At 39.1% G+C, this 22,845-nt stretch overlaps 1 protein-coding gene across 1 annotated transcript in view; it reads right to left on the reverse strand.

The window, feature by feature from the left end:
* Positions 1-22,845, reverse strand: part of ppp2r5eb (protein phosphatase 2, regulatory subunit B', epsilon isoform b) — an 85,958-nt gene that overhangs the window by 36,492 nt on the left and 26,621 nt on the right. The window contains exon 2 of the mRNA XM_060829343.1: positions 3,176-3,372. Within this exon, the coding sequence (XP_060685326.1) occupies positions 3,176-3,372 (197 nt within the window). The remainder of the gene's footprint in view (positions 1-3,175; positions 3,373-22,845) is intronic.

Raw genomic sequence — 22,845 nt, forward strand, 5'->3', positions numbered from 1 at the left:
ATTTTTAAAGGTATAAATGTACTTCAAATAATTACAATCTTCTAGTTCATTGCTAATTTTTATTTACTATCAAGTAAACTTATGAAGTTTAAATAGTAAAAAAAATGAACTCGTGCTCAGACTGACAACTCAAAAAAGAACTTTGCATTTCTAAACCAGAGAATGACCTCAACCAGGAATTAAAAAGCATTCCAAAAAAATCATTTTATAAACTTAACCACTTTGTCTATGTAAGAGCACCACTAGTGTGGTACCAACATAAATGGACCATGACCAAATTGGTTCAAATCCCTATCTACATTCAATTAACTAATTTGGTTCAAACGCCTGGATTAGACAGAGTAAAGAAGAATCAAAATTCTTATTCCTATTGATATTCAATTGACTCCATTGAAGATGTATATATGAAGACTAGGAGATCAACTGAACTGCCTGCCATGGAAATCGATTCCCAACAGTTACTGTTTGGGTGTATTCCCTGAGAACCACCACTTAGGACAGGTTACGGGAGAGCTGCAGGCATTCGTGCAGTCATGTCAAAGCACTTTCAGGATAAGTAAAAAAAAGCAACTCTATCTCCTCAGCAACATATTATACAATACAGCAAAGGGGCAATTGACTAAAAACTTCAACTTATTTGTTCTTTCAACGTTGGAAAACATGAAAGTATTTTACAGGCAGTTAAACCTGTCAAAATTTGTCACTGAGCCAAAGGAAACATTGGGGCAAGATACTAAAAGCTTAACCAAAAGAAGGTCTTACAAGAGGGGGAAAAAGGTGAGTGCAAAGAGAAGAGTTATCCAGTGACAATGGCCTATATGATTGCAGGTATGGGCATCAATGGTGTGACAAAATTCTTAAGTTGGAGTTGGGAATAAAGAAGAACAGGGAGAGTTTCAATTTCATGGAAAATCGGAGGTATTGAGGGAGAAAAGAATAGAAGGGGGATATAGTCATGCAGGATTTTGAACAAGAGAATTATAGCTAAAATTGAGACATTTGTGTATGTCAGTTTATGCCAGAGTGATAGGTCAGGAAACTCCGTCCATTTCAGGATAATGAGCGCAGAGTAATGAGTCCATTTATAAAAGGCAATCGCATGAGTCCCACCTAAAAGAGCAATTAAATAACTGAGTCTGTATGTAACAAAAGCACAGTTTAGAATTCCAGGAGCAGGTACATTGAGCTGGAATGGAGATAAGTGACTTTATGGAGATGAAGTTTTTGCAGTGGAACAAGAGCTTCTGACAGAAGGTGTAGCTCAAGATCAGTTCCTGCCAAAGTTTAGTTGTAGAAAATTGCAGCTCATACAGGACTATCAGATAAGCAAGCTGACAACACTAAGAAGTGGAGTCAAGAATACAGTTGCAAGGTAGAGTTGGGTTCTATTGCACCAGTGGAACTGGGCATCAATTTTACTGTCACCAACAAACAACTTAAGGATGAAAAATGAAGGACCAATGATAGATTTTCAGTACCCTATCAGTCAATGGTCATTTACTTTTCCCAATCTACTTTAACAATCAATCTATCCATATCCCCCATCTATGAGGTGTATGATGAAAGCTGTCTAATGCATTATTATTTTTAGAAGGTTATTTTTGATAAAGTTTAATTAAATAAATTTGGTGACGTGACCTAAATACATCAGTTCAAAGAAAGCATATGACAGTAGTATAATACCTGAGTGAACACTTGTAGCATTAAATAGACAAAATATTGTTGGGGTGACAAAAGGTGGAATATTAAACACATTAAGGCAATTAATTTAGTTTCAACTTCAGAACAGAAGGTTCAAAGTTTTAGTTCAGAATAACCTAGAGTTGAATTCAGAATTCAGGGGTGAAATCAAATCAGCTTAAGGGCACCATTCACCTCAGCAGAAATGGTTTATAATCTGCAGAGCTATGAGAATTTGGACAGAACTCTTCAAATTGCTACAAGAGAAAAGTTTTGGACATCAGAGTCGAGAAGGGTTCATGGCAGCATACTCAAAGAAATACAGTCAAATATAGAAAGAAATCCATGCCCCCCTGAGAACCCTTATGAATGATGAAACTCGCAAGTACAAAGTTCATTAAAGATAGGTTGAAATGGTTAAAAATATCACAGATGTGATTTTTTTCCACAAATATTGTTTTTTATTATTAACAACTTATTGGCATGGATAGGCTAATTCATGATTTGACTAATACAGAGGATTTACTGTAGTAAGAAAATGGTCTGAACAGTTCAAGGGAAAGAAACTGGTAAGTGTCAATTAACCAATGATTTAAAATGCTGAGAAAGGAGAGTTATTTCTCTGGAATTCAGTCTGAAAAACAGTGCAATGGGGAACATGTTGAAATTTTTGATTTGATGTTTTGCCAAGATCTTTGTAAATAACTTTGATATAATTATACATCAGAGAATGAAAAAAGTTTATTAACAAAAATAAAATGATGTTCTAATATTTAAGTAAATTACTTTATAAATCCGTAATAGAGAAGTCAAATAGCAAGATTTTGTTTTTGGTGGGGGGTGGTGGCCAGGGGGAGCAGTGGGTTTAACAAGATTTCTTCAAAAAGCAGTGCAGACTCAGCAGGCTGAATGGCTTCTTCAGTGCTCCATTACTCAGAGAATGCTGGGGGCGGGAGTGTCATCTCGCTAAAGTAGCAAATTAGTAAACCTCTTGTACACCACATACATTCAAGTTTGTGCTCCTTAGATTTAAGGGAGCCAAAACAGTGGGTAGAAGATGAATTTAAAGGGTTTTACTGGAGTTGAAGGTATCAAACACGGAAGTAATGGAGAAATTGAATTGATTTGACAGGTGTAGCTGTATTGTAGCAAATGGAGAGCCAAAAACCAGTTAGACAATTTAAAACTCCCAACTTTAAGAAACTATGTAGAAAAACATCCCATTGCACATCCCAGGTAATAAAAGGTAAAGATTGTACCAAAGGTAAAAGGTAAGATCTGGAGGGCTAACCAAAAACTTGGTTAAAGAAATCTTGTAAGGATGACCTCCAAGGAAGGAGAAGCATCAGACAGATCAGGAAGGGTATTTCAGAGTAGGTCCTTTATGGCGGGTGTCATGCCAACAATGGTAAGGAAAAGAGAGGACAAGATGCAGGAGAGGTTAAACTCAAAAGAAAACAGATAGGTCATGAGGGTTTGTAGGGCAAGCATTTACCATTTTAACTACTTCAGGGTATGTCTGTTCTGTCAAGATTCCTCGACCTACTGCAACATAGTCCACCAGTTCACTAAGGGTAGAGCGCTTGTACTCCTTCATTTTAAGATCTGATAATGAATCCATGAAGTCAAATACAACGCAGCACTGATGCAATTTCTTCTGGAAGAGCAGTGCCTTTTCAGTCGTGGAAACGTCTGGAAGAGGGGTGAGAAACAAACTAAATTTAGAATGAGTGGTTATTAGCAATTTGCCCAGTTGAGCGCACTAATATTTTCATTTTTGAACAGCTTGAATTTCAAAACAATTTTTATTAGTGCAAGCATGTTAGCATCCTAATCAAACAAATCAGAAAAGAAATTCAGTAAGATAATTCTAGGGTGGTATACCAGTTAGCTCAGTCAAATACTGAGCGTATCTGAATCTTGTACCTACAGAGCAAAAAAATAACTATGAACATCCAGCTTACTTCCACTGTTCAAAATTAACATTCTCTTCAGTCTCCCTTCCCCACCAAAAAATGAATTTAAATTCTATGTTAAAATTCACAAGCTTTACTCAAAACATTTAACAGTGGGACTACAAGTAACATTCTAAAGTAATGTTTCCCAAAAACCAGTTTCCTGTGATATTCTATTAACTGCTTAATCCTCTGCCATACAATAGGCAAAGTCTTTTCCCTGGGGTCGTGGAGGGCATAGGTTTAGGGTGAGAGGGGAAAGATATAAAGGAGACCTAGGGGGTAACTTTTTCCACACAGAGGGTGGTGTGGGTATGGAGTGGGCTGCCAGAGGAAGTGGTGGAGGCTGGTTCAATTGCAACATTTAAGGGGCATTTGGATGGGTACGTGAATAGGAAGTGTTTGGAGGGAGATGGGCCAGGTGCTGGCAGGTGGGACTAGATTGGATTGGGATATCTGGTCAGCATGGACGGCTTGGACTGAAGGGTCAGATTCCGTGCTGTACATCTGACTCTGACTCTATATGGAACTCTAAAACAAAATGTATACAGATGTTATTTCAAAGTTCAGACATAAGAGGGCAGACATGACAACATAAAATGATGATTAGCAATGCCTTTCAAGTTAAATCCAAGTTGTTTTGAATCAAAAAGAAAATGACAAGCAACCCAATATGGCCTCTGCCACTGACCAGAACAATTCTTGTATTTTGATTTCTTTACCTCCTATATTATTTCATTCAGCTTCAATACTTTGATTTCAATGAAACACCATCGTACACAAGTTTTTTTTAATTCACTACACACTGGAACTGGAGAAAATTCCCCACTAATCAAGTTAAAATTTTCTCTCTCCAAATCATATCAACATCTGTGGATCATACATTTCCCAATGTCTAGAGCTAAACATACTTACTTTTGATTTCCCAGGGCAGGCAGCACCCAGGCTACTAGCTGCTCATGTTCTCTGTTGATAGCACTGAAGAATTCCACCTGGGCCACAATGTAGCAGCTCTCTGGGCTGCCTACCCCAGTGAATTGAGAAGTGGACAAGGAGTGACAAGTGGGCTTATTTCACAACTGTAATGCTCAAACATTGTAGTACCTTACGCTACACTTGGTTTTAAATAGTAAGCCTTACAATGCATTTGTCATAAGCTTAATGATAGTTATGAAATACTAATATATTAGTTAAAATTATTTGTTGACCCTTCCAATTATCTTAAAACCAAATTCAGCCTGAATGCAACAAGTCCTAGTGGTTTTGAAATAGGGTCAGGAGTACTCTTGCTCCTGCCAGCTCTGTGTACAAAATTGAAGTTGTTGATTGCAGCCTTCAATAGCTTCTCGAAGGTCACATGCAGATTTTTCAGTACTGGCGTATTTCACAGCAACCCAATATTGTGGAGGGCTTCAAATAGATGCTAACTTAGCATATTGCAATAAATCTAGTAAGACTTATTACCCATTTTATGCATTGACCTTGGATGCCTACATTAATATGATGGGTGTTGTAATGAAATGAAATTGCAGTAGCATTTCTTGCCATGTAGCACCATTCCAGTCAAAGCTCTAAACCATAAATGCTGACATTTTGAAAGTGAGATTAACACTGCTAAACAAGAGGATTTGGGTAGCAGAGCCCAAATTTACTATATCTGTGAATTATTTAAACATTGATACTCATTATTCCAAACATATAGCAAAACAGACAAGCAGTGAAGTATAAAATTCTACACAAATTGCACTGCTATCTAACATGTCTCCACAATTACCTGCTGCTTGAAAGATTACCCCACTGTGCACTTGACCAACAAACAATGAGATCCATTTCCCACCCCATCATCTTTTTAAACTCTTGAGTAAAGACCCAGATTCTTCAACTGCTCATCATATAAGCCCTTCATCCCAGGATTATTTTTGGAAACTTCCTGTGAGCTGCCCCCGAGTCTAGAACATCCTCCCTTAGACTGGGTACATTATCAATATTGCAAACCATTCTTTTCACCATACATCCTATAAGATGCAACCAATAGCAACAAATGTTTACAATTAAATGATATGTATTGTACACAAGCTTCAGTAACATTTCTGAACCTTTAATTACATGCAATGAAACTACATCTTAATCTCATGTTGTTCTAAAATCAGTGAGTGCCTGTTGTTATCATACAAAGAACACAAAGCTTTTTTTAAAACAGCTGAGGTAAAACACCCAACCTTTCCTTGTTAGTCAAAGTTAATAACTAGGTGCTTAATCTGTTAGCATTAATGAGGATTATGTATGATTTTACGTTCATTATATAAAAGAGGGGGCTGGAATAAAGATGGCTAAGCTACAGTACTAAACAGAATATTCACAATGTAATCACTGATCTTGACAGCTCATGGATTTCAGCCAAAACATCAATCAGCACTTTTACACTTGCCTATCATTGAAGAAATATCATTTGACAAGACAAATAGTAAGCTGAAAAAATTACAGCAGACAGAATTTATCATGGAAGGGAAATTGGAGTCATTCCTTCATACTCAAGAAATACAATTTGGCATATTAATAAAAGCGATCAGATGTTGTGGGAGAGCAATGGGATTTAAAAACAAAAATCAAATTGCTGGAAAAACTCAGGTTTGGCAGCATTTATGGAGAGAAACAGTTTATATTTCAGGTCCAGTGACCCTCCTTCAGAATGGTTCTGAAAGTGCATAATAAAATATGGCAGAGTCAGCTCAGCTCTGTCAAGAGGAAGTCATGCCTGACAAATCTGTTTGAATTTTTTGAGGTAATGAGCTCACAACATTAGGGGCAAGGAACTGGAATGGATAGTGGACTGGGCTTCTTGCAGACAGCCAGAGATAAAAGGGATCTTTTTTCAGGATTGCACCTAATGACCAGTGGAGTTCCACAGGGATCAGTGTCGAGACCACAGCTATTTACGTTACACATTAATGATCTGGATGAAGGAACTGAGGGCATTGTTGCTAAGTTCGTAGGAGACACTAAGATAAGAGGAGAGGCTGCAGAAGGCCTTAGGCATGCTGGATGAGTGGGCAAAGAACTGGCAGATGACATACAAGTGTGGCAAAGTGAGAGGTTATACATTTTGGTAAGATGATGCGTAGACTATTTTCTAAATGGGGAAAGATTTCATAAATCTCAAGTGCAAAGGGACTTGGGAGTCCTAGTTCAGAACTTTCTTACAGTTAACATGCAGGTTCAGTTGGTGCTGTGGAAGGCATAGAGAATGTGCATGCATTTTAAGACAGCTAGAAAATAAGAGCAGAGATGTACGGCAGAGGCTGTAGAAGGTTTGGGTCAGACTGTATTTGGAATATTGAGAGCAATATTGGGCCCAGTCTAAGGGAGGATGTTCTAGACTCAGAGGCAGCTCACAGGAAGTTTCCAAGAATAATCCTGGGATGAAGGGCTTACATGATGAGTGGTTGAAGAATCTCGGTCTGTACTCAGTTTAAAAAGATGATGGGAGGGAAATGGATCTCATTGAAGCTCAGAATACGGAGAGATCTGGATGGAGTGGACATGGAGAAAATATACTTTTACTGGTGGAAGACATTAGGACCCAGGGTGAAGAGATGACCCTTTAGAACTGCAATGAGGAGGAATTTCTTCAGCCAGAAATTGGTGACACAATGGAACTCATTGCCACAGAGGGCACTGGAGGCCAAATTGTTGAGCGTATTTAAAACAGAGATAAATCGATTCTTGCTTAGTAAGGGTTACAGGAGAAGGCAGAAGAATGGCATTGAGAAACATATCGGCTATGATTGAATGGCAGACCAACCTGATGGGCTGAATGACCTATTTCTGCTACTCTACCTTATGGTATTGTGAGAAACTGATTTGCCTACTTTTCCTACACATCAGTGTGGAGAGTTGCTGGCCAAGAATGCGAGGGGACAAAAAAAAGAGAAAATTCCTCAAATAAAAACATTGCTCCATAAAGAATCAAACTGCTCGGTGATCATTAAATTTCTGCATCACCTTAACAATCCAAGTTTGATCTAGGTTCTATATTGCGAATTAACTCCAGCCTTGCATGTGAATATGGAAGAGCTCATTCAGCCCCTCAAACCTTCTGTCATTTAATTTGACAGTAGTACTCTGCTAACGAGCCACTGAATTCCTAAAATAAAGAGTGAAGAGAAAAGCTGGTTCACTTCTATTGAAGTGCAAATGTATAAATGATAGGTGACAACTAAAAAAAAGCTAGACTCTAATCAAATGGCCTGCCATGACAAAACAGTCAAGAATCATAGTTGAAGGTACTGTATCGTAAACAGATGTGGATTGCAGAGGAAGAAATTTGAAGCAAGGTTAAAATTTCTTCAGAAATATGAGTGTAACTCAATTTCTATATTCAACTGTGCCAGTGACATTCAAATTATGCATAGTTACCCAAAAATTCTAATATGTAATTTGAACATTAAATAAAATCTGATTGAAGATCTGTAGCTCGGGTATCCGTTGTTGTGGTTCTGCTCGCCGAGCTGGAAGTTTTTGCTGCAAACGTTTCGTTCCCTGGCTAGGGAACATCATCAGTGCTGTTGGAGCCTCGTGTGAAGCGCTGCTTTGACCGGAAGAAACATCAAAGCAGCGCTTCACACGAGGCTCCAACAGCACTGATGATGTTCCCTAGCCAGGGAACGAAACGTTTGCAGCAAAAACTTCCAGCTCGGTAAACATTAAATCATAAATTTGTTCTGCTCTGAATGGAAGATAAAAATTAAACATCGAGTTTATCAATAAACTCAGTATTACTGATTTCAATGCATAAAAAAGTTGAAGAAACAGCTGCCAAACAAGTAATTACTGAGCACAGTACAGCCATACTTCATTGGATATGACGACTCATTCAGTTTATAAATACAGCTGCTTAGTTTATCTACAAGAGACTTTTCTCAGAGGTAATTATGTCCAGTTAACACATCTTTCTACTCTGTAGATTGGATGGAGGCTAACCAAACAAGTGATTTAACTGAAAGAAACCCAAAATTTTATCAGAAATCAAAATGTTTTATTTCAGGCCGTAGAATCAGAAACCTTTTTAAAGCTGCATAAGTTTGAAATGGTTCATGTATTTAAATTCTTAAATTTACATACAAACACACATTGAGATCTACCAAAATAAGATAGTAGAGCCAACAAACACATCCTGACAAACTCCAATGAATCTGCCCATGACTATTACACTGTACTACTGTACTTCTCACAACTTAGAGAAATCAATGCATTTTGACATTTTCCATATTTAAAATCATATCCTCTTCAAAATAAAAGTAACTTCCTAGCAAAAGCAGAAGGTAAAAAAATTAAGCACTTCTAAAAAAGTGATTATACAATGGATTTTTTCTGCACAGTGAAAGCGCAAGTGATTGATGTACCAGCACAGGAATGTACTCAAATATCGCTAACTGTGGACATGCCTGATCACAACCTGGTCATTACCACAGTAGGTTACCATTAGCCACTTAAGGGATTCATTTTATAATTTAATGGTTTACTCAGGAACAGCAGCTGGTAGGAAGAAAATGTTTGAAGATTAATTGTGCAAGCTTCCATCTTGTTTGTTTGGTTAATGGATTTGAAAAAAAATAGGTTATTTAAACTTATAGGAAGGTGAAATGAAAAGTCATAATCAAATAGTGATTAAAATAGTGATTTATTCACTTACTCAAAAACTAAAGAACTTGTTCTGTAATAAGCAGAATCAAGCCACATAATTTTGCACTTAAGTGTGGACAGTCATCATCATCCCATTCAGTTTCACTCAAATTTGATTCAGGGTTTTATAAGATAGCAAATGGAAAGTGCCAACCCAAAGTACCCATGCGATTTATTCTGCGTTGTTAATGTTTTCTGCTCCAATCTCAGACTCCACACCAGCACCAAGTAGAATGAGGCAATGTTGCAATTACTCAAAACAAATAGGATGTCAAACCAGGAAACAAAAGTACAAATTCCTGCAACGATGAAAACTAAAACACAGAATACTGCAAATGTGCAGCATTTCATTCAATATCTGTATTGCTAACCTATGACAATCTAACCATCTAGCTGAACTTTTCACTTTTGTTGTAATCCTACTTTGTACGAGATGAAAATGGCAATGGGTTAACTAATTACATTTTTAGGCAAAAGTGAGGACTGCAGATGCTGGAGATCAGAGCTGAGATTAGAGTGGTGCTGGAAAAGCACAGCAGGTCAGGCAGCATCCAAGGAGCAGGAAAATCAACGTTTTGGGCAAAAGCCCTTCATCAGGAATGAAGGAGTGGTGCTTTTCCAGCACCACTCTAATCTAGATTCTAATTACATCTTTACTTTAGTACATACTAGCTGTGCAAGTACAATTTGGCTTAACTTCTGCATTGACCATCACCCCCATCCAATATGGCCTATAAGTGACTCCAACTCTAGATAATGTGGATGACTAAGGTGTTCTCAGAACATCATGAGACAGACAAGTAGCATTGATTTTAGATAGATCACCTATATCAAAACAACAAATTAAGAAAAGAATTGCAATGCAGATAGGACAGTGGAAGCATAAACTGTAATAGTTCGTGAAAGGGTGGATGCTGTGATTGGAACAGATTCTTAACAGATTGCCTTCTAGAAGGCAAACAGCCTTCCATCAGGTACACAGCATCTGATCAAGTGAAGCATATTTAATAGCACCAAAAATTGCTAAGTTATAAGAACTCAAAATAGACCTGTACATTGCTGCATCAAACTTGGAAATATAGAAGCCTTGACTAGGGAAAAAAAAAATCGATTGATACAAAATTCTACTTCACATGGTCCTAACCAGTTAAGCAAATCTTTCCAGGATAGTTCTGGTCAGAGTGAACACTGCACAAGCCATTTGTGGAAACAAAATCCCTCCTTCATATTTAGAACTAACTCAATTACAAAACCACAAGACATAGGAGGAAAAAAATTACCCCACTTGGCCCATCGAGTCTGCTCCACATACAATCATGGCTGAGAATTATGTTCTGAAGAGTCACTGGACTCAAAATATTAACTCTGCTTTCTTTGCACAGATGCTACCAGACTTGCCGGGATTTTCCAGCGATTTGTTTTTGTTTCAGATTTCCACCATCTGCAGTTCTTAGCTTTATTATACTCCATTATGCAATGTGGTATTACTATTATTGGCAATGGAATAGCTTATGTAAACTGGGCAGTAATGAGAAGCTGAGTGCAGCAATAGAATCCACAACGTCATGGTCTGATATATCCCTCACTCTACCATTACTATCGAGCCAGGTGATCAACACAGGTTCATTGAATGGTATAGCAGAGTACGCTATGTGAATATCTCAGTGAGATGCCAACCTGGGTGAATTTGCAACACAGAACTATATGCTGAATAGTAAAAGAGCTTGTTATGGACAGACCAGCAAGGCCATTAAGCCCCTTGAAACTGCTCCATTCTATATCACGGCTCATCTTATTGTAATCTCTAATCCATATTCCCAAGTTACCCATGAACCTATTACCCCTTGCTCAATAAGAATCACTCGCTGCCTTAAAAATATTCATAGGCTGTGGTGCCACCACCTTATCGGGAACAGAGTTCCAAAGTTTCACGACTGTCATGGATGAATAAAAAAGTTGGCCAATCTGTTTTAAATGGGAGAGCCCGGATTTTTAAACAGTAATCCCTAGCTCTAGATTCTCCAGTAAGAGGAAACATCCCTTCTGCATTTACCTTGTCATAGCCCCTTAGGAGTTTGTGGGTTTAAACTGAGTTGCTTCTTGCTCTTCTAAAATCCAGCGGATCTAAGCCTAGCTTGTCAAATCTTCTCTCACAAGATGTCCTCCTCAACCTTTTGTTTGGTCATTCAGACGAATTGCAAGTATAGAGACTTAACATTTCCATACATCTTTAATGCTTTAATAGACTAAAGACACAAGGCCAACACAGAGGTATTACATAATGATAATGAATGCATGCAACAAGCTTGTAATGTTTAAATTGACTAAAGCACATCTGATAATTCAAAGTCTGCCTCAAGGTTTTTTTTAATTCTTGTAACACTGAACCAGCATTAGCTTCTGTATACTTTAAAAGAAAACTTTGCAGTGGTTATGTTTTACACAACGTTCACATAATTTTATATAAATGAATAAAAATGAAAATGATAGAAACAGATGACTTGGAATTTTCCAACGACAAATCCACCCACAAGACCAAGACTAATTTCCAGCACTCCCAAGCGTTTTTTCATGATCACATGAATATTTTGGTTGCTTAATGTTAAGGAACAAACACATGAGGGTAAAAATGACCCCAAGCTTCCAGCAGTTTGCCATTTCAATGCAGCACCCTATTTTCCAGCCAATATTTCTGCCTCGGGTATGTTGCAGTGCTCTAGTGAGGCTCAGGACAAACTGGGAAAAAACAACAAAACATCTGTAGAGGAGAAAAAACAAATTTAATGTTTTGAGTCCAATGACCATTCTTCAGAAGAGATTTTAGGAAGGAAAATGTTGGTACATCAGTTCTGGAGGAGGATCACCTGACCTGAAACATTAATTCTGCTTTCTCTCCACAGATTTGCCAGACCTACTGAACTTTTCCAACAATTTCTGAAATTGTTTCGAAGAATTTTCCACATGGGGACCCTGTAGCCTTTAGGATTTTTTATCCAATTCAACAATTTTAGAACCTGAACACCTTCTTCAATATACTCACCCTACACCCTGTCATGATAAGGGCTGCTTTCAGCACAGCCAACCTATTTTCACCTATTTATGATCCCTATTATCAGCTTTTCCTTCTCCCTGGAAAATGGGGCGGCACGGTGGGCTCGGTGGTTAGCACTGCTGCCTCACAGCACCAGAGACCCGGGTTCAATTCCGACCTCCGGCAACTGTCTGTGTGGAGTTTGCACATTCTCCCCATATCTGCTGGAGTTTCCTCCAGGTGCTCCGGTTTCCTCCCACAGTCCAAAGATGTGCAGGTCAGGTGAATTGGCCATGCTAAATTGCCCATAGTGTTAGGTGCATTAGTCAGGGGTAAATAAGGTAGGGGAATGGGTCTGGGTGGGTTACTCTTCAGAGGGTCTGTGTGGACTTGTTGGGCTGGAGGGCCTGTTTCCACACTGTAGGGAATCTAAATCTGTAGGGAATCTAATCTAAAAATTATCCATCACTGTCTCCCTAACCAGCGTTCTTGTTCTCTCTGGGGTCCATCTCCAACATTCCTTTCCTCATGACCAATGCCTCAAGCATAACTTTCCTAGCTGCTATCAGTTCTGAAGAATCATCACTGAACTCAAAACATTAAATCCTGGTTTACAGTTGAGAGATTAACTACACAGAATGGGATAAAATCTTGCAAATTAATCCTTTCTTCCATGTGATAAAAATCTCAATTCTTAACAAGTTACATATCTATGCAGTACAGCATTCTTCTTAAGTTTCTAATTTTCTATACTTGATAATTGAACACCAGATACAAAAAGCTTAGTGTTCACTTGGTTACCACTTAGTGTATAAGCTTTAGTCTAAACATTCAAGCCCTCTACTGCTATGGTTGCAGTGAGTGCTGAGAGGGGGTAGGCTACAGCAAGGGTATCGCAGTATAGCTGTCACTGGATCAACAAGCTAGAGAATACATATTCATATACCCCTAAGCCAGTTGGTAAAATGGCAATAGACTGCTATTGCATCAAACAAAGTCAATTCACCAGAAATGTCATACTTGACTGTCCTTTCATTCTCATTAGATCTGCACAATTGATGATGATCACTGTCAGAGATCATTACACATCCTGAGAATGCATCAACTGACCAGAAGCTGCTTCAGCAGCAAATCCAGTATCTGCAACTTGTGCCTTTGAGAAAGGCAAAGGCAGATGCACAGGAACAGTAACTCGCATTCCATCTTGACATACATCACAATAAAAGCTAAACATTACCTATTTATATTTCAGATCTAAAACATCTGTAACATTAGAGAAAATCAACAGGCCTGGAAGTGTCTGCGGTGAGAAACAGAGTTATGTTTGAGTCTTATTTGACTCTTCTTGGGAACTGAAGAGAGATGAAAATGCAACAGATTTAATCCTCTTGGAATAGGGAATGCGCCAGTAGAACAAATAGGAAAGTCATGAAAATGTTCAAGAGATTATAGATCAAAGGGATCACAGAACAAAAAGGCAATGCAAGTGGTAAAGCTTGTCGAGAAGAGAAAGTATTGGTCCAAAATAGTTGTAAGAAAGAGAATAAAAAGGTCAGCCCTGACAGAAAGCAAAAACAGGAAAGCAAGGTAGACACAGAGGGGAAACACATAACCCAAAATGAAGGGTAAGTCTCAAGTTGTTGAACTCAATGTTGACATGCACATATTTGACATAGTTATGATAAAGGGCTGATAATGTGAGTCAAATTCCTGAAACAGTACTACAAAGTAAATTCACCACACAAACTGCAGTAATTCAAGGAGGCTGCCCACCATTTTTTTTCAGGGAAACCAAGGATAAGCAATAAATAATAGTTTTACCAAAGATGCCAAAATCTAGAGAATAAATAACAAATTTTAAATAGTACATGCCTTTTGTCATGCATCAATAATGTAAGGGCTATTCTGCAAATGCTAAATATGGTTTAATAAAGTATATTAACATCACAGTTTTGGTTCAAGCAACTTCACAGGTTGTCAGACATATTTCCAAATATGCGTGGGAATTGGAAGATGTGATTACAATATTCCATAGTCAAAGATGTTTGATACTGCATATTCACGTGTTTATTCGGAAACTGATGGTGAGACTGTAGTAGTACTATGATAGCATCCCTACTGCTGGGCTAATAGTTCCCTGGTTCAAGTCCTACTTGGTCCAGAGGTGTGTACCAAAGTTACTAAATAGCCTGTCCAGAGAGAATCTAGGAAATTGTTGATAAACCTGGCATGCTTAGAAGTGACCGAGTAGAAATCAAAGACTGGAAAAGCGGGGCTATAGAGAGGGCCTTAAAAGACTATTTAAAAAAAAAAGGAACAGGAGAAGGTCGTTCGGCCCCCTTAGCCTGCCCAGCCATTCAACAGGGCATGAATGATCTGACATTCCTCACATCAATGTGGCCTTTCCCTTTCACTCCCTGGTAGCTAAGAAACTCTCTCAGCCTTAGATACACATAAGGACTCAAACTCCTTGCCACAGAGAGCTGTGGAGGAATAGGCTCAACCCTCGGATAAGAAATTCCTCATTTCAATCTTAAAGTGACACCCCTTTATTCTGAGACAATGTGCTCTGGTCCTAAATTCTCCCATGAGGGAAAGTAGCCTCTTAACATTTTCCCTATCAAATCCCTTAAGAATCCTATGTTTCAATGAGATTACATCCCATTCTTCTAAACTCCACTGAATAGAGTCCCAACCTGTTTAACTTTTGTTCATAAGACAATCATTCCATACCAGGGATCATCCTACAGAATCTTCTCTGAACTGTCACCAATGAATTAATACCTTTCCTTAAATAAGGAGACAAACTGTTCAAATACTCCAGATGTAGTCTCACCAACACCACCTTTAGCTCAGTGAGACTTCCCTATTCTTCTACTCCAACCCTCATGAAATAAAGCACCAGCATTCCATTAGTCTTCCTAATTTCTTGCTTCACAGTCTATGCAAGCTTTCTATATTTAATGCACAAGTACCCCCAAGCATCTTTATGTTGAAGCTTTGGAGATTCTTCTCCATTGAAATACTGTTCTCCCTTCCAAAATGACCAACTCCACATTTTGGAGAAAGTGAGGACTGCAGATGCTGGAGATCAGAGCTGAAAAGTGTGTTGCTGGAAAAGCGCAGCAGGTCAGGCAGCATCCAAGGAGCAGGAGAATCGACGTTTCAGGCATAATAGACACACACACACACACACACACACACACACACACACACACACACACACACACACACACACAGAGTAAATGGCTGCAGTCCCTGCACCGATGAAACGCCACTGATTACAGGTCACCAACCTGAAAAAGAACCCCTTAATCCCCATTTGTTGATTCCTACCAATTAATCAATTCTCTATCCATACCTATATATTACCTCCAACATAGTTAGTTCTTATGACTTAACCTTTCATAAGGTACCTTGTCGAATACCTTCTGGAAGTCCAATTACAACACATCTATTGGTTCCCAATTATCCACTCTGGTTGAGACTCGCAAAACTAAGGATTAATCAGACATGATTTCCCTTTTATTAATCCATACTGATTCTGCTTGATTATATTGTATGTTCTGCTATTACTTCCTTAATAACTGAATCCAACTTTTTCAAATAATATAAGTTAGGCTAATCAGCCTATAGTTATCCACATTCTGCCTTTTTCCCTTTTTGAATACACAATATTAGGAGCGATAATTGCTGTTTTATAAGCTGTTGCATTGTTTTTTCACAAGTTCCAAAACAGGGAACAAAACAACAGCGCCTTAAAAAGGAGAGAGGGGAAAACAAAGCAGTGACCAAAATGGGAAGTGAAACATGCACAGCTGTCTGACCCAGCAGAGAGCCTGCACAGCTGACTTCCTCTGCTGTTTGGTTTTAAGTATCTCTGGACATCGGAGATAGTTTCTGAAAAATAAACAGTGAAATTCAGAGCTGACCTTGGGGAAACCTGTGGAGGGCATAGCAAGAGAGTAGCTAGTTTTAAAATGTAGCCTTACTTTATTTTTTGTAAACCCACAATAGTGAGTAGGGTGATTATATGGTTTTATTGAGATCTGTCTCTTGATTAAAATTTTAAAAATATAAAAGTAGTTACTAAATTAGCCTGAAGCATTATTTTCAGAGCAGTAAGACTGGGCTATTTTCTGAGTCTACAGTTTGTTCAGGTGCAAAGATGACCTCGAGTAGAGTAATGTGCTCTTCCTGTCAGATGCAAAAGATTAGGAAGAGCTTCCATGTTACTGATATTGTCTGCAGGAAGTGTGTTTAGTTGCGAATTCTGATCGCATGGATCGGTTGGAGCAGCAGTTAAAGGCAATGAGAAATTTACAGGAGCTGGGGATGTGATGGATGGCAGTTGCAGGAAGGAAGAAAAACCACAGATACAGTCTTCAATTAGATTTAAAATAGTGATGGAAAAGGATACACCAGATCTAAAAGTTGAAGTTCTAAATTGGAGAAAGGCCAATTTTGACAGTATTTGGCAAGAACTTTCGAAAGTGGACTGGGGACAGATGTTCGCAGGTAAAGGGACAGCTGGAAAATGGGATGCCTTCAGAAATGAGATAACGAGATCCCAGAGAAAGTATATTTCTGTTAGGGTGAAAGGAAAGGCTGGTAGGTATAGGGAATGCTGAATGACTAAAACACTGAGGGCTTGGTTAAGAAAAAGAAGGAAGCATATGTCAGGTATAGACAGGATAGATAAAGTGAATCCTTAGAAGAGTATTAAGGAAGTAGGAGTATATTTAAGAGGGAAATCAGGAGGGCAAAAAGGGGACATGAGATAGCTTTGGCAGATAGAGGTAAGGAGAATCCAAAGGGTTTTTACAAATATATTACGGACAAAAGGGTAACTAGGGAGAGAATAGGGCCCCTCAAACATCAGCAAGGTGGCCTTTGTGTGGAGCCACAGAAAATGGGGGAGATACTAAAAGAGTATTTTGCATCAGTATTTACTGTGGAAAAGGATATGGAAGATATAGAATGTAGACAAATAGTTGGTGACACCTTTCAAAATGTCCAAATTACAGAAGAGGAAGTGCTGGATGTCTTGAAACACAACAGTGGATAAATCCCCAGGACCTGATCAGGTGTACCCTAGAATTCTGTGGGAAGCTAGAGAAGTAGTTGCTGGGCCTCTTGCTGAGCCCGACGTCAGCGGTGGGCAGGTTGTTGGAGGGAATCCTGAGGGTCAGGATACATGTATTTGGAAAGGCAAGGACTAATTAGGGATATTCAACATGGCTTTATGCGTGGGAAATCATTTCTCACAAACTTGATTGAGTTTTTTGAGGAAGTCATAAAGAGGATTGATCAGGGCAGAGCCACAGATGTGATCTATGTGGACTTCAGTAAGGTATTCAACAAGATTCCCCATGGGAGACTGGTTAACAAGGTTAGATCTCACAGAATGCAGGAAGAACTAGCCTGTTGGATACAGAACTGACTCAAAGGTAGAAGACTAGGGTGGTGGTGGAAGGTTGTTTTTCAGACTGGAGGCCTGTGACCAGTGGAGTGCCACAAGGATCGGTGCTGGGTCCACTACGTTTAATGATTTGGATGTGAGCAGAAGAGGTACAGTTAGTAAGTTTGCAGATGACACCAAAATTGGAGGTGTAGTGGACAGCGAAGAGGATTACCTCAGATTACAACAGGATCTTGACCAGATGGGCCAATGGGATGAGAAGTGGCTGATGGAGTTTAATTCAGATAAATACAAGGTGCTGTATTTTGGGAAAGCAAATCTTAGCAGGACGTATACACTTAATGGTAAGATCCTAGGGAGTGTTGCTGAACAAAGAGACCTTGGAGCACAGTTTCATAGCTCCTTGAAAGTAGGTCACAGGTAGATAGGACAGTGAAGGCGGCATTTGGTATGCTTTCCTTTATTGGTCAGAGTAATGAATACAGGAGTTGGGAGGTCATGTTGCGGCTGTACAGGACATTGGTTAGGCCACTGTGGGAATACTGGAATATTCATCAGGAATGAAGGGCTCTGGCCCGAAGCGTCGAATTTCCTGTTCCTTGGATGCTGCCTAATCTGCTGTGCTTTAACCAGCAACACATTTTCAGCTCTGATCTCCAGCATCTGCAGACCTCACCTTTTACTCTTTGGAGGGATATAGGCCGGGTGCTGGCAGGTGGGACTAGATTGGGTTGGGATATCTGGTCGGCATGGATGGGTTGGACCGAAGGGTCTGTTTCCATGCTGTGCATCTCTATGACTCCATGGTAGATGGGTTACCTCCAAGAAAGATGGAAGAGGTAGGTAGTGCAGGAGTCCCCGGTAGCTATCCCCATTTCAAGTTCGCTGTCTTGGAAAATGTAGGGGGTGATGCAATCTCAGGGAAATATAGCACTGACAGCCAGGTTTCCATTATGATGACGGTTACGTCCGGTTCCAAGCAATCGATTGTGATAAGAGACTCTAGTCAGAGACAGGCAGACAGATGTTTCTATGGCTGACAGCAAGTCATCAAAATCATGTGCTTCCTCCCTAGTGCCTGGATCAAAGTCTTCTTGAAGAAGGCACAGAATATCTTCAAAAGGGGAGGGTGACCAGCAGGAGGTCACTGAAGACATTGGAAGTAATGACATAGCAAGAAAAAAGGACAAGATTCTGAGGAGAGAATATAGGATGTTAGAACTGACCCATATGAGGAGGACAGATTGCACCAGAACTGGCAGGAGAGGATTTAAACTAGTGGGGTTGAGGGACGGGGATGACACCACCACTAAGGAAGATTGTGAATAAAGAGATCAGTCTGAAACTGGCGCAGCTGGAAAAGGAGCAAGTCAAACAATTACAGTCAGGAACAAAGCACAAATAAATTAAACTGCATTTATTTCAGTGCAAGAGGCCTAACAAGGCAGATGAACCCAGGGCATGGTTGGGAACATGGGACTGCAATAGATGCTATAGGAAGAATAGAAAGCAAGGCAAGACAGGAGCGCAAGTGGCATTTTTGGTGAGGGATAACATTACGGCTCTACTTAGGGAGGATATTCCTGTGAATACATCCAGGGTGGTAGTGGTGGGTTGCTTTTCAGGCTGGAGACCTGTGACCACTGGAGTGTTGGGTCCACTGCTTTTCATCATTTAATGATTTGGATGTGAACATAGGAGCTATAATTAGTAAGTGCAGATTACACCAAAATTGGAGGTGTAGTGGACAACGAAGGTTACCTCAGAGTACACAGGATCTTGATCAGATGGTCCAATGAGCTGAGAAGTAGTAGATGGAGTTTAATCTAGATCAATATGTGGTGCTGCATTTCGGAAAGGCAAATCAGGGCAGGAATTAATGGTAAGGTCCAAGGGAGTATTGCTGATCAAAGAGACCTTGGAGAGCAGGTTCATAGGTCTTTGAAAGTGGAGTCCCAGATACACAAGATAGTGAAGGCAGCATTTGGTATGCTTGCCTTTATCAGTCAGTGAAGGGTTGGTGCTACTGGGAAAGGCTGAATAGGCTGAGGCTGTTTTCCCAAGAGCATCAGAGGCTGAGGGGTGATCTTATAGAGAGGTTTACAAACTCATGAGGTACATGGATAGGGTGAAGAGACAAGATCTCTGTGGGAGAGTCCAAAACTCGGGGGCATTGGTGAGGGGTGAAAGATTCAGAAGGAATCTAAGGAGCAATCTTTTACTGCAGAGGGTGGTATACATATGCAATGAGCTGTCAGAGGCAATGGTGAGAGCCAGGTACAATTGAAACATTTTAAAGGCATCTGGATGAATATATGAATAAGAAGGATTTAGAGCGATGAGTGTCAAATGCTGGCAAATGAGACTAGATTAATTTAGGATATATGGTCGGCATGGACACATTGAACTGAAGAGTCTGTTCCATGCTGTACAACTCTATGATTCTATAACACGATATAACACTAAGACCTAAAGTTATGTTTTGATCAGGATATTTTTGGGAGCCAATTTTAATTCAATGTAAAATTAAATGGAATATAGTCAGGTGACAAAATGAGAAATGCAACTTATTCTCAAAGGATGAGCTAAAATTGGCAAAGCTACTTCTTTGCCATAGGTACAATATCACAAGATAAATATCAACACCCTGGAGTTACAATGTAATACAACCGTCAACAATTCAGCAATGTTGTGTCAGCAGAGTGGCTAAAAATAAAAATCACACAAACAAAAACCCCTTTCTCATCTCAGATCAGGCAGTCTTCAACATCTTCCCAATTTCTTCACACCATGGTAGCGTCAGATGGAGTATTTAATTTGCTCCAGTACTCAAATGACAGTTATTGTTCGGTAGTCAGTTACTAACAATTTATGCAAGAAAACATTGTCTGCATGCACATTTCAACAATATCACACATAATATCTTATTCATCTCCTGAGCCTGGTTCAGCAACTTTTGCCATTTGGTTTTGTCCACAACAAACACTATTCTCCTTAAATAGTAGTTCAAGTTCATCCACAAATATTTCCTAACCAAATCATGCAACATAAAAGGTGCCCTTTTGCAAATTAAAGTGCATTAGGTTTCTAGCACATTTTCTTCAATGTGTGAAAGCCCTAATTTTGATTTAATACTGAATTTTAATGGACGAAGGAAAGCTGGAAATATTTCTACTCTACATTCATATATGAACGCATTAGGAGTCTAATGGTGGTAATTCTTATTCATAAAACACAAAAATGAATAGGTAAAAAGTTCATTGAACCTGCCTTGAATTCACATGAAATTCTGTACATTGTCACCCATATACTGCTTGCGACACACAAAGCTACTATAAAAAGGTAGGAGCTTCACCTGCAAAAACATCAATTCAAAAATTTCTGACTGTTAGTGAACCAATCAATATTCTGTGGCATGATTCACAAAGATCAGAAGGATATGGCAAAAATTTGTAGAAGTTATAGTGAAGCACGGAGACAGTGGCAAGTGGTTAACTGGCTAAGATTTCCCAATACCTAATCAAAATCAATTTGTTTGGCCGCTACAGAAGGGTTTACAATATGACTTATGACATGGAATATAGACGTTGTTTAACATAATATCCTAACTGGAAATTAAATAAAAATCAAAGAATCAAGAATCTGCGTGAAATCAGTCTGCAGCCAGAATACTAAATCACCCCAAGCAGGGGGTCAGAGGTATCCCTAAGTATTGTAAATCATATACAGTGAATTGGTCAACATTACTTTGCATCTTCTATTGTGGAATTTCAGCGATAGTATAGTGTCAACGTTCACTTTCAAATCAATTCAGGACCCTGTTCTGTTGCAGCATAAATTGTTGTTCCCTTCGAGATGTGGTATCCTTAGTTACAATTAACAAAAGGGAACAGAATGGCTTTCAGGAATAGAAGTTGAAACAGTCTTGAAAATATTTGGAAGAAGTTGGTTGGACTGCCTGAAAGCACTTGCTTTATTATAAAAGCTTTTCTTTCACTATGTCCTATTTCTGGGCAAAGGCTACTATCTAGGAGTCTGATGATCAGAATATTCAGCAGAAATAAAAATAACCTTCATGTCACTTGTGGTATACAAATAAAAACTGCATTTTTGCATGGATGATGGCGAAACATAGAAAACTGGAAGAGTAGGCCGTTCAGCTATTTGAGCCTACTCTGCCACTCAATATGATCAATATATCTCATTCCCACTTTCCCCAAAGCACCACTGTTCAAGTTGGAGGTAGAAAAATGCATATTACAAAAAAAGAGGGGATAGCACACCTTTTTTTAAAATATTTATTCATGGGACATAGCAGGGGAAATTGACACTGTTTACTGTAGGAAAGTGTGTCTCAAAGGCTGTGTAACCTACCCAGTGCCAAGGTTCAGGACATCTCTTCTGGGTTGGGACTTGGAGGATGATGATAAGGAACTAGTTATCAGAGGTACCAATGACACAGATAGGAAAAAGGGATGAGCAGCCTGGAGCCAAAGTCAAAAGCAGACCATGAAAGGTAAGCTCCAGATCACTACCCAAACCAGATGCAAATGGGCATATGTTACAAGATTAGAGGTAAATGCTTGACTCAAAGACTGGTGTGGAAGAAGTGGGTTCAGATTCATGGGGCACTCGCACCAAGACTGAGGAAAATTGAGTTGTTCCATTAAAATGGGCATGATTTGCACCAACCTGGGATCAGTGCCTTGGTGAATCGTACAGCAGAAGTTTAGGCTTTGATTTTATACTAATCAGTTTAGGGAGGGAGTAATTGAAGGAAAGTTTAACAAAGCAAAAACAAGACGACAGAAGTACAGGGTAGTGAACAGGCAACGGTAACCAAAATGTAACAAGGGCAGAAAATATAAGCACAAGACTACAAGAGAAATTAGAACGAGAATAAGTAATAATGGCAAAAAGTCAAAATAATGCTGTTTATCTGAATGTATACAATATTAATAGAGAAGATAGATGTTGGCACAAAGAAATGAATAAATATGACCTGATAACTATTACAGATAAAGTTTACAAGATGGCCAGGATCTCAAACTTGAATAATTAAGGGTATCCAAAGT

Source organism: Hemiscyllium ocellatum, chromosome 8 (genome assembly GCF_020745735.1).
Source record: "Hemiscyllium ocellatum isolate sHemOce1 chromosome 8, sHemOce1.pat.X.cur, whole genome shotgun sequence".
Classification (NCBI taxonomy): Eukaryota; Metazoa; Chordata; class Chondrichthyes; order Orectolobiformes; family Hemiscylliidae; genus Hemiscyllium; species Hemiscyllium ocellatum.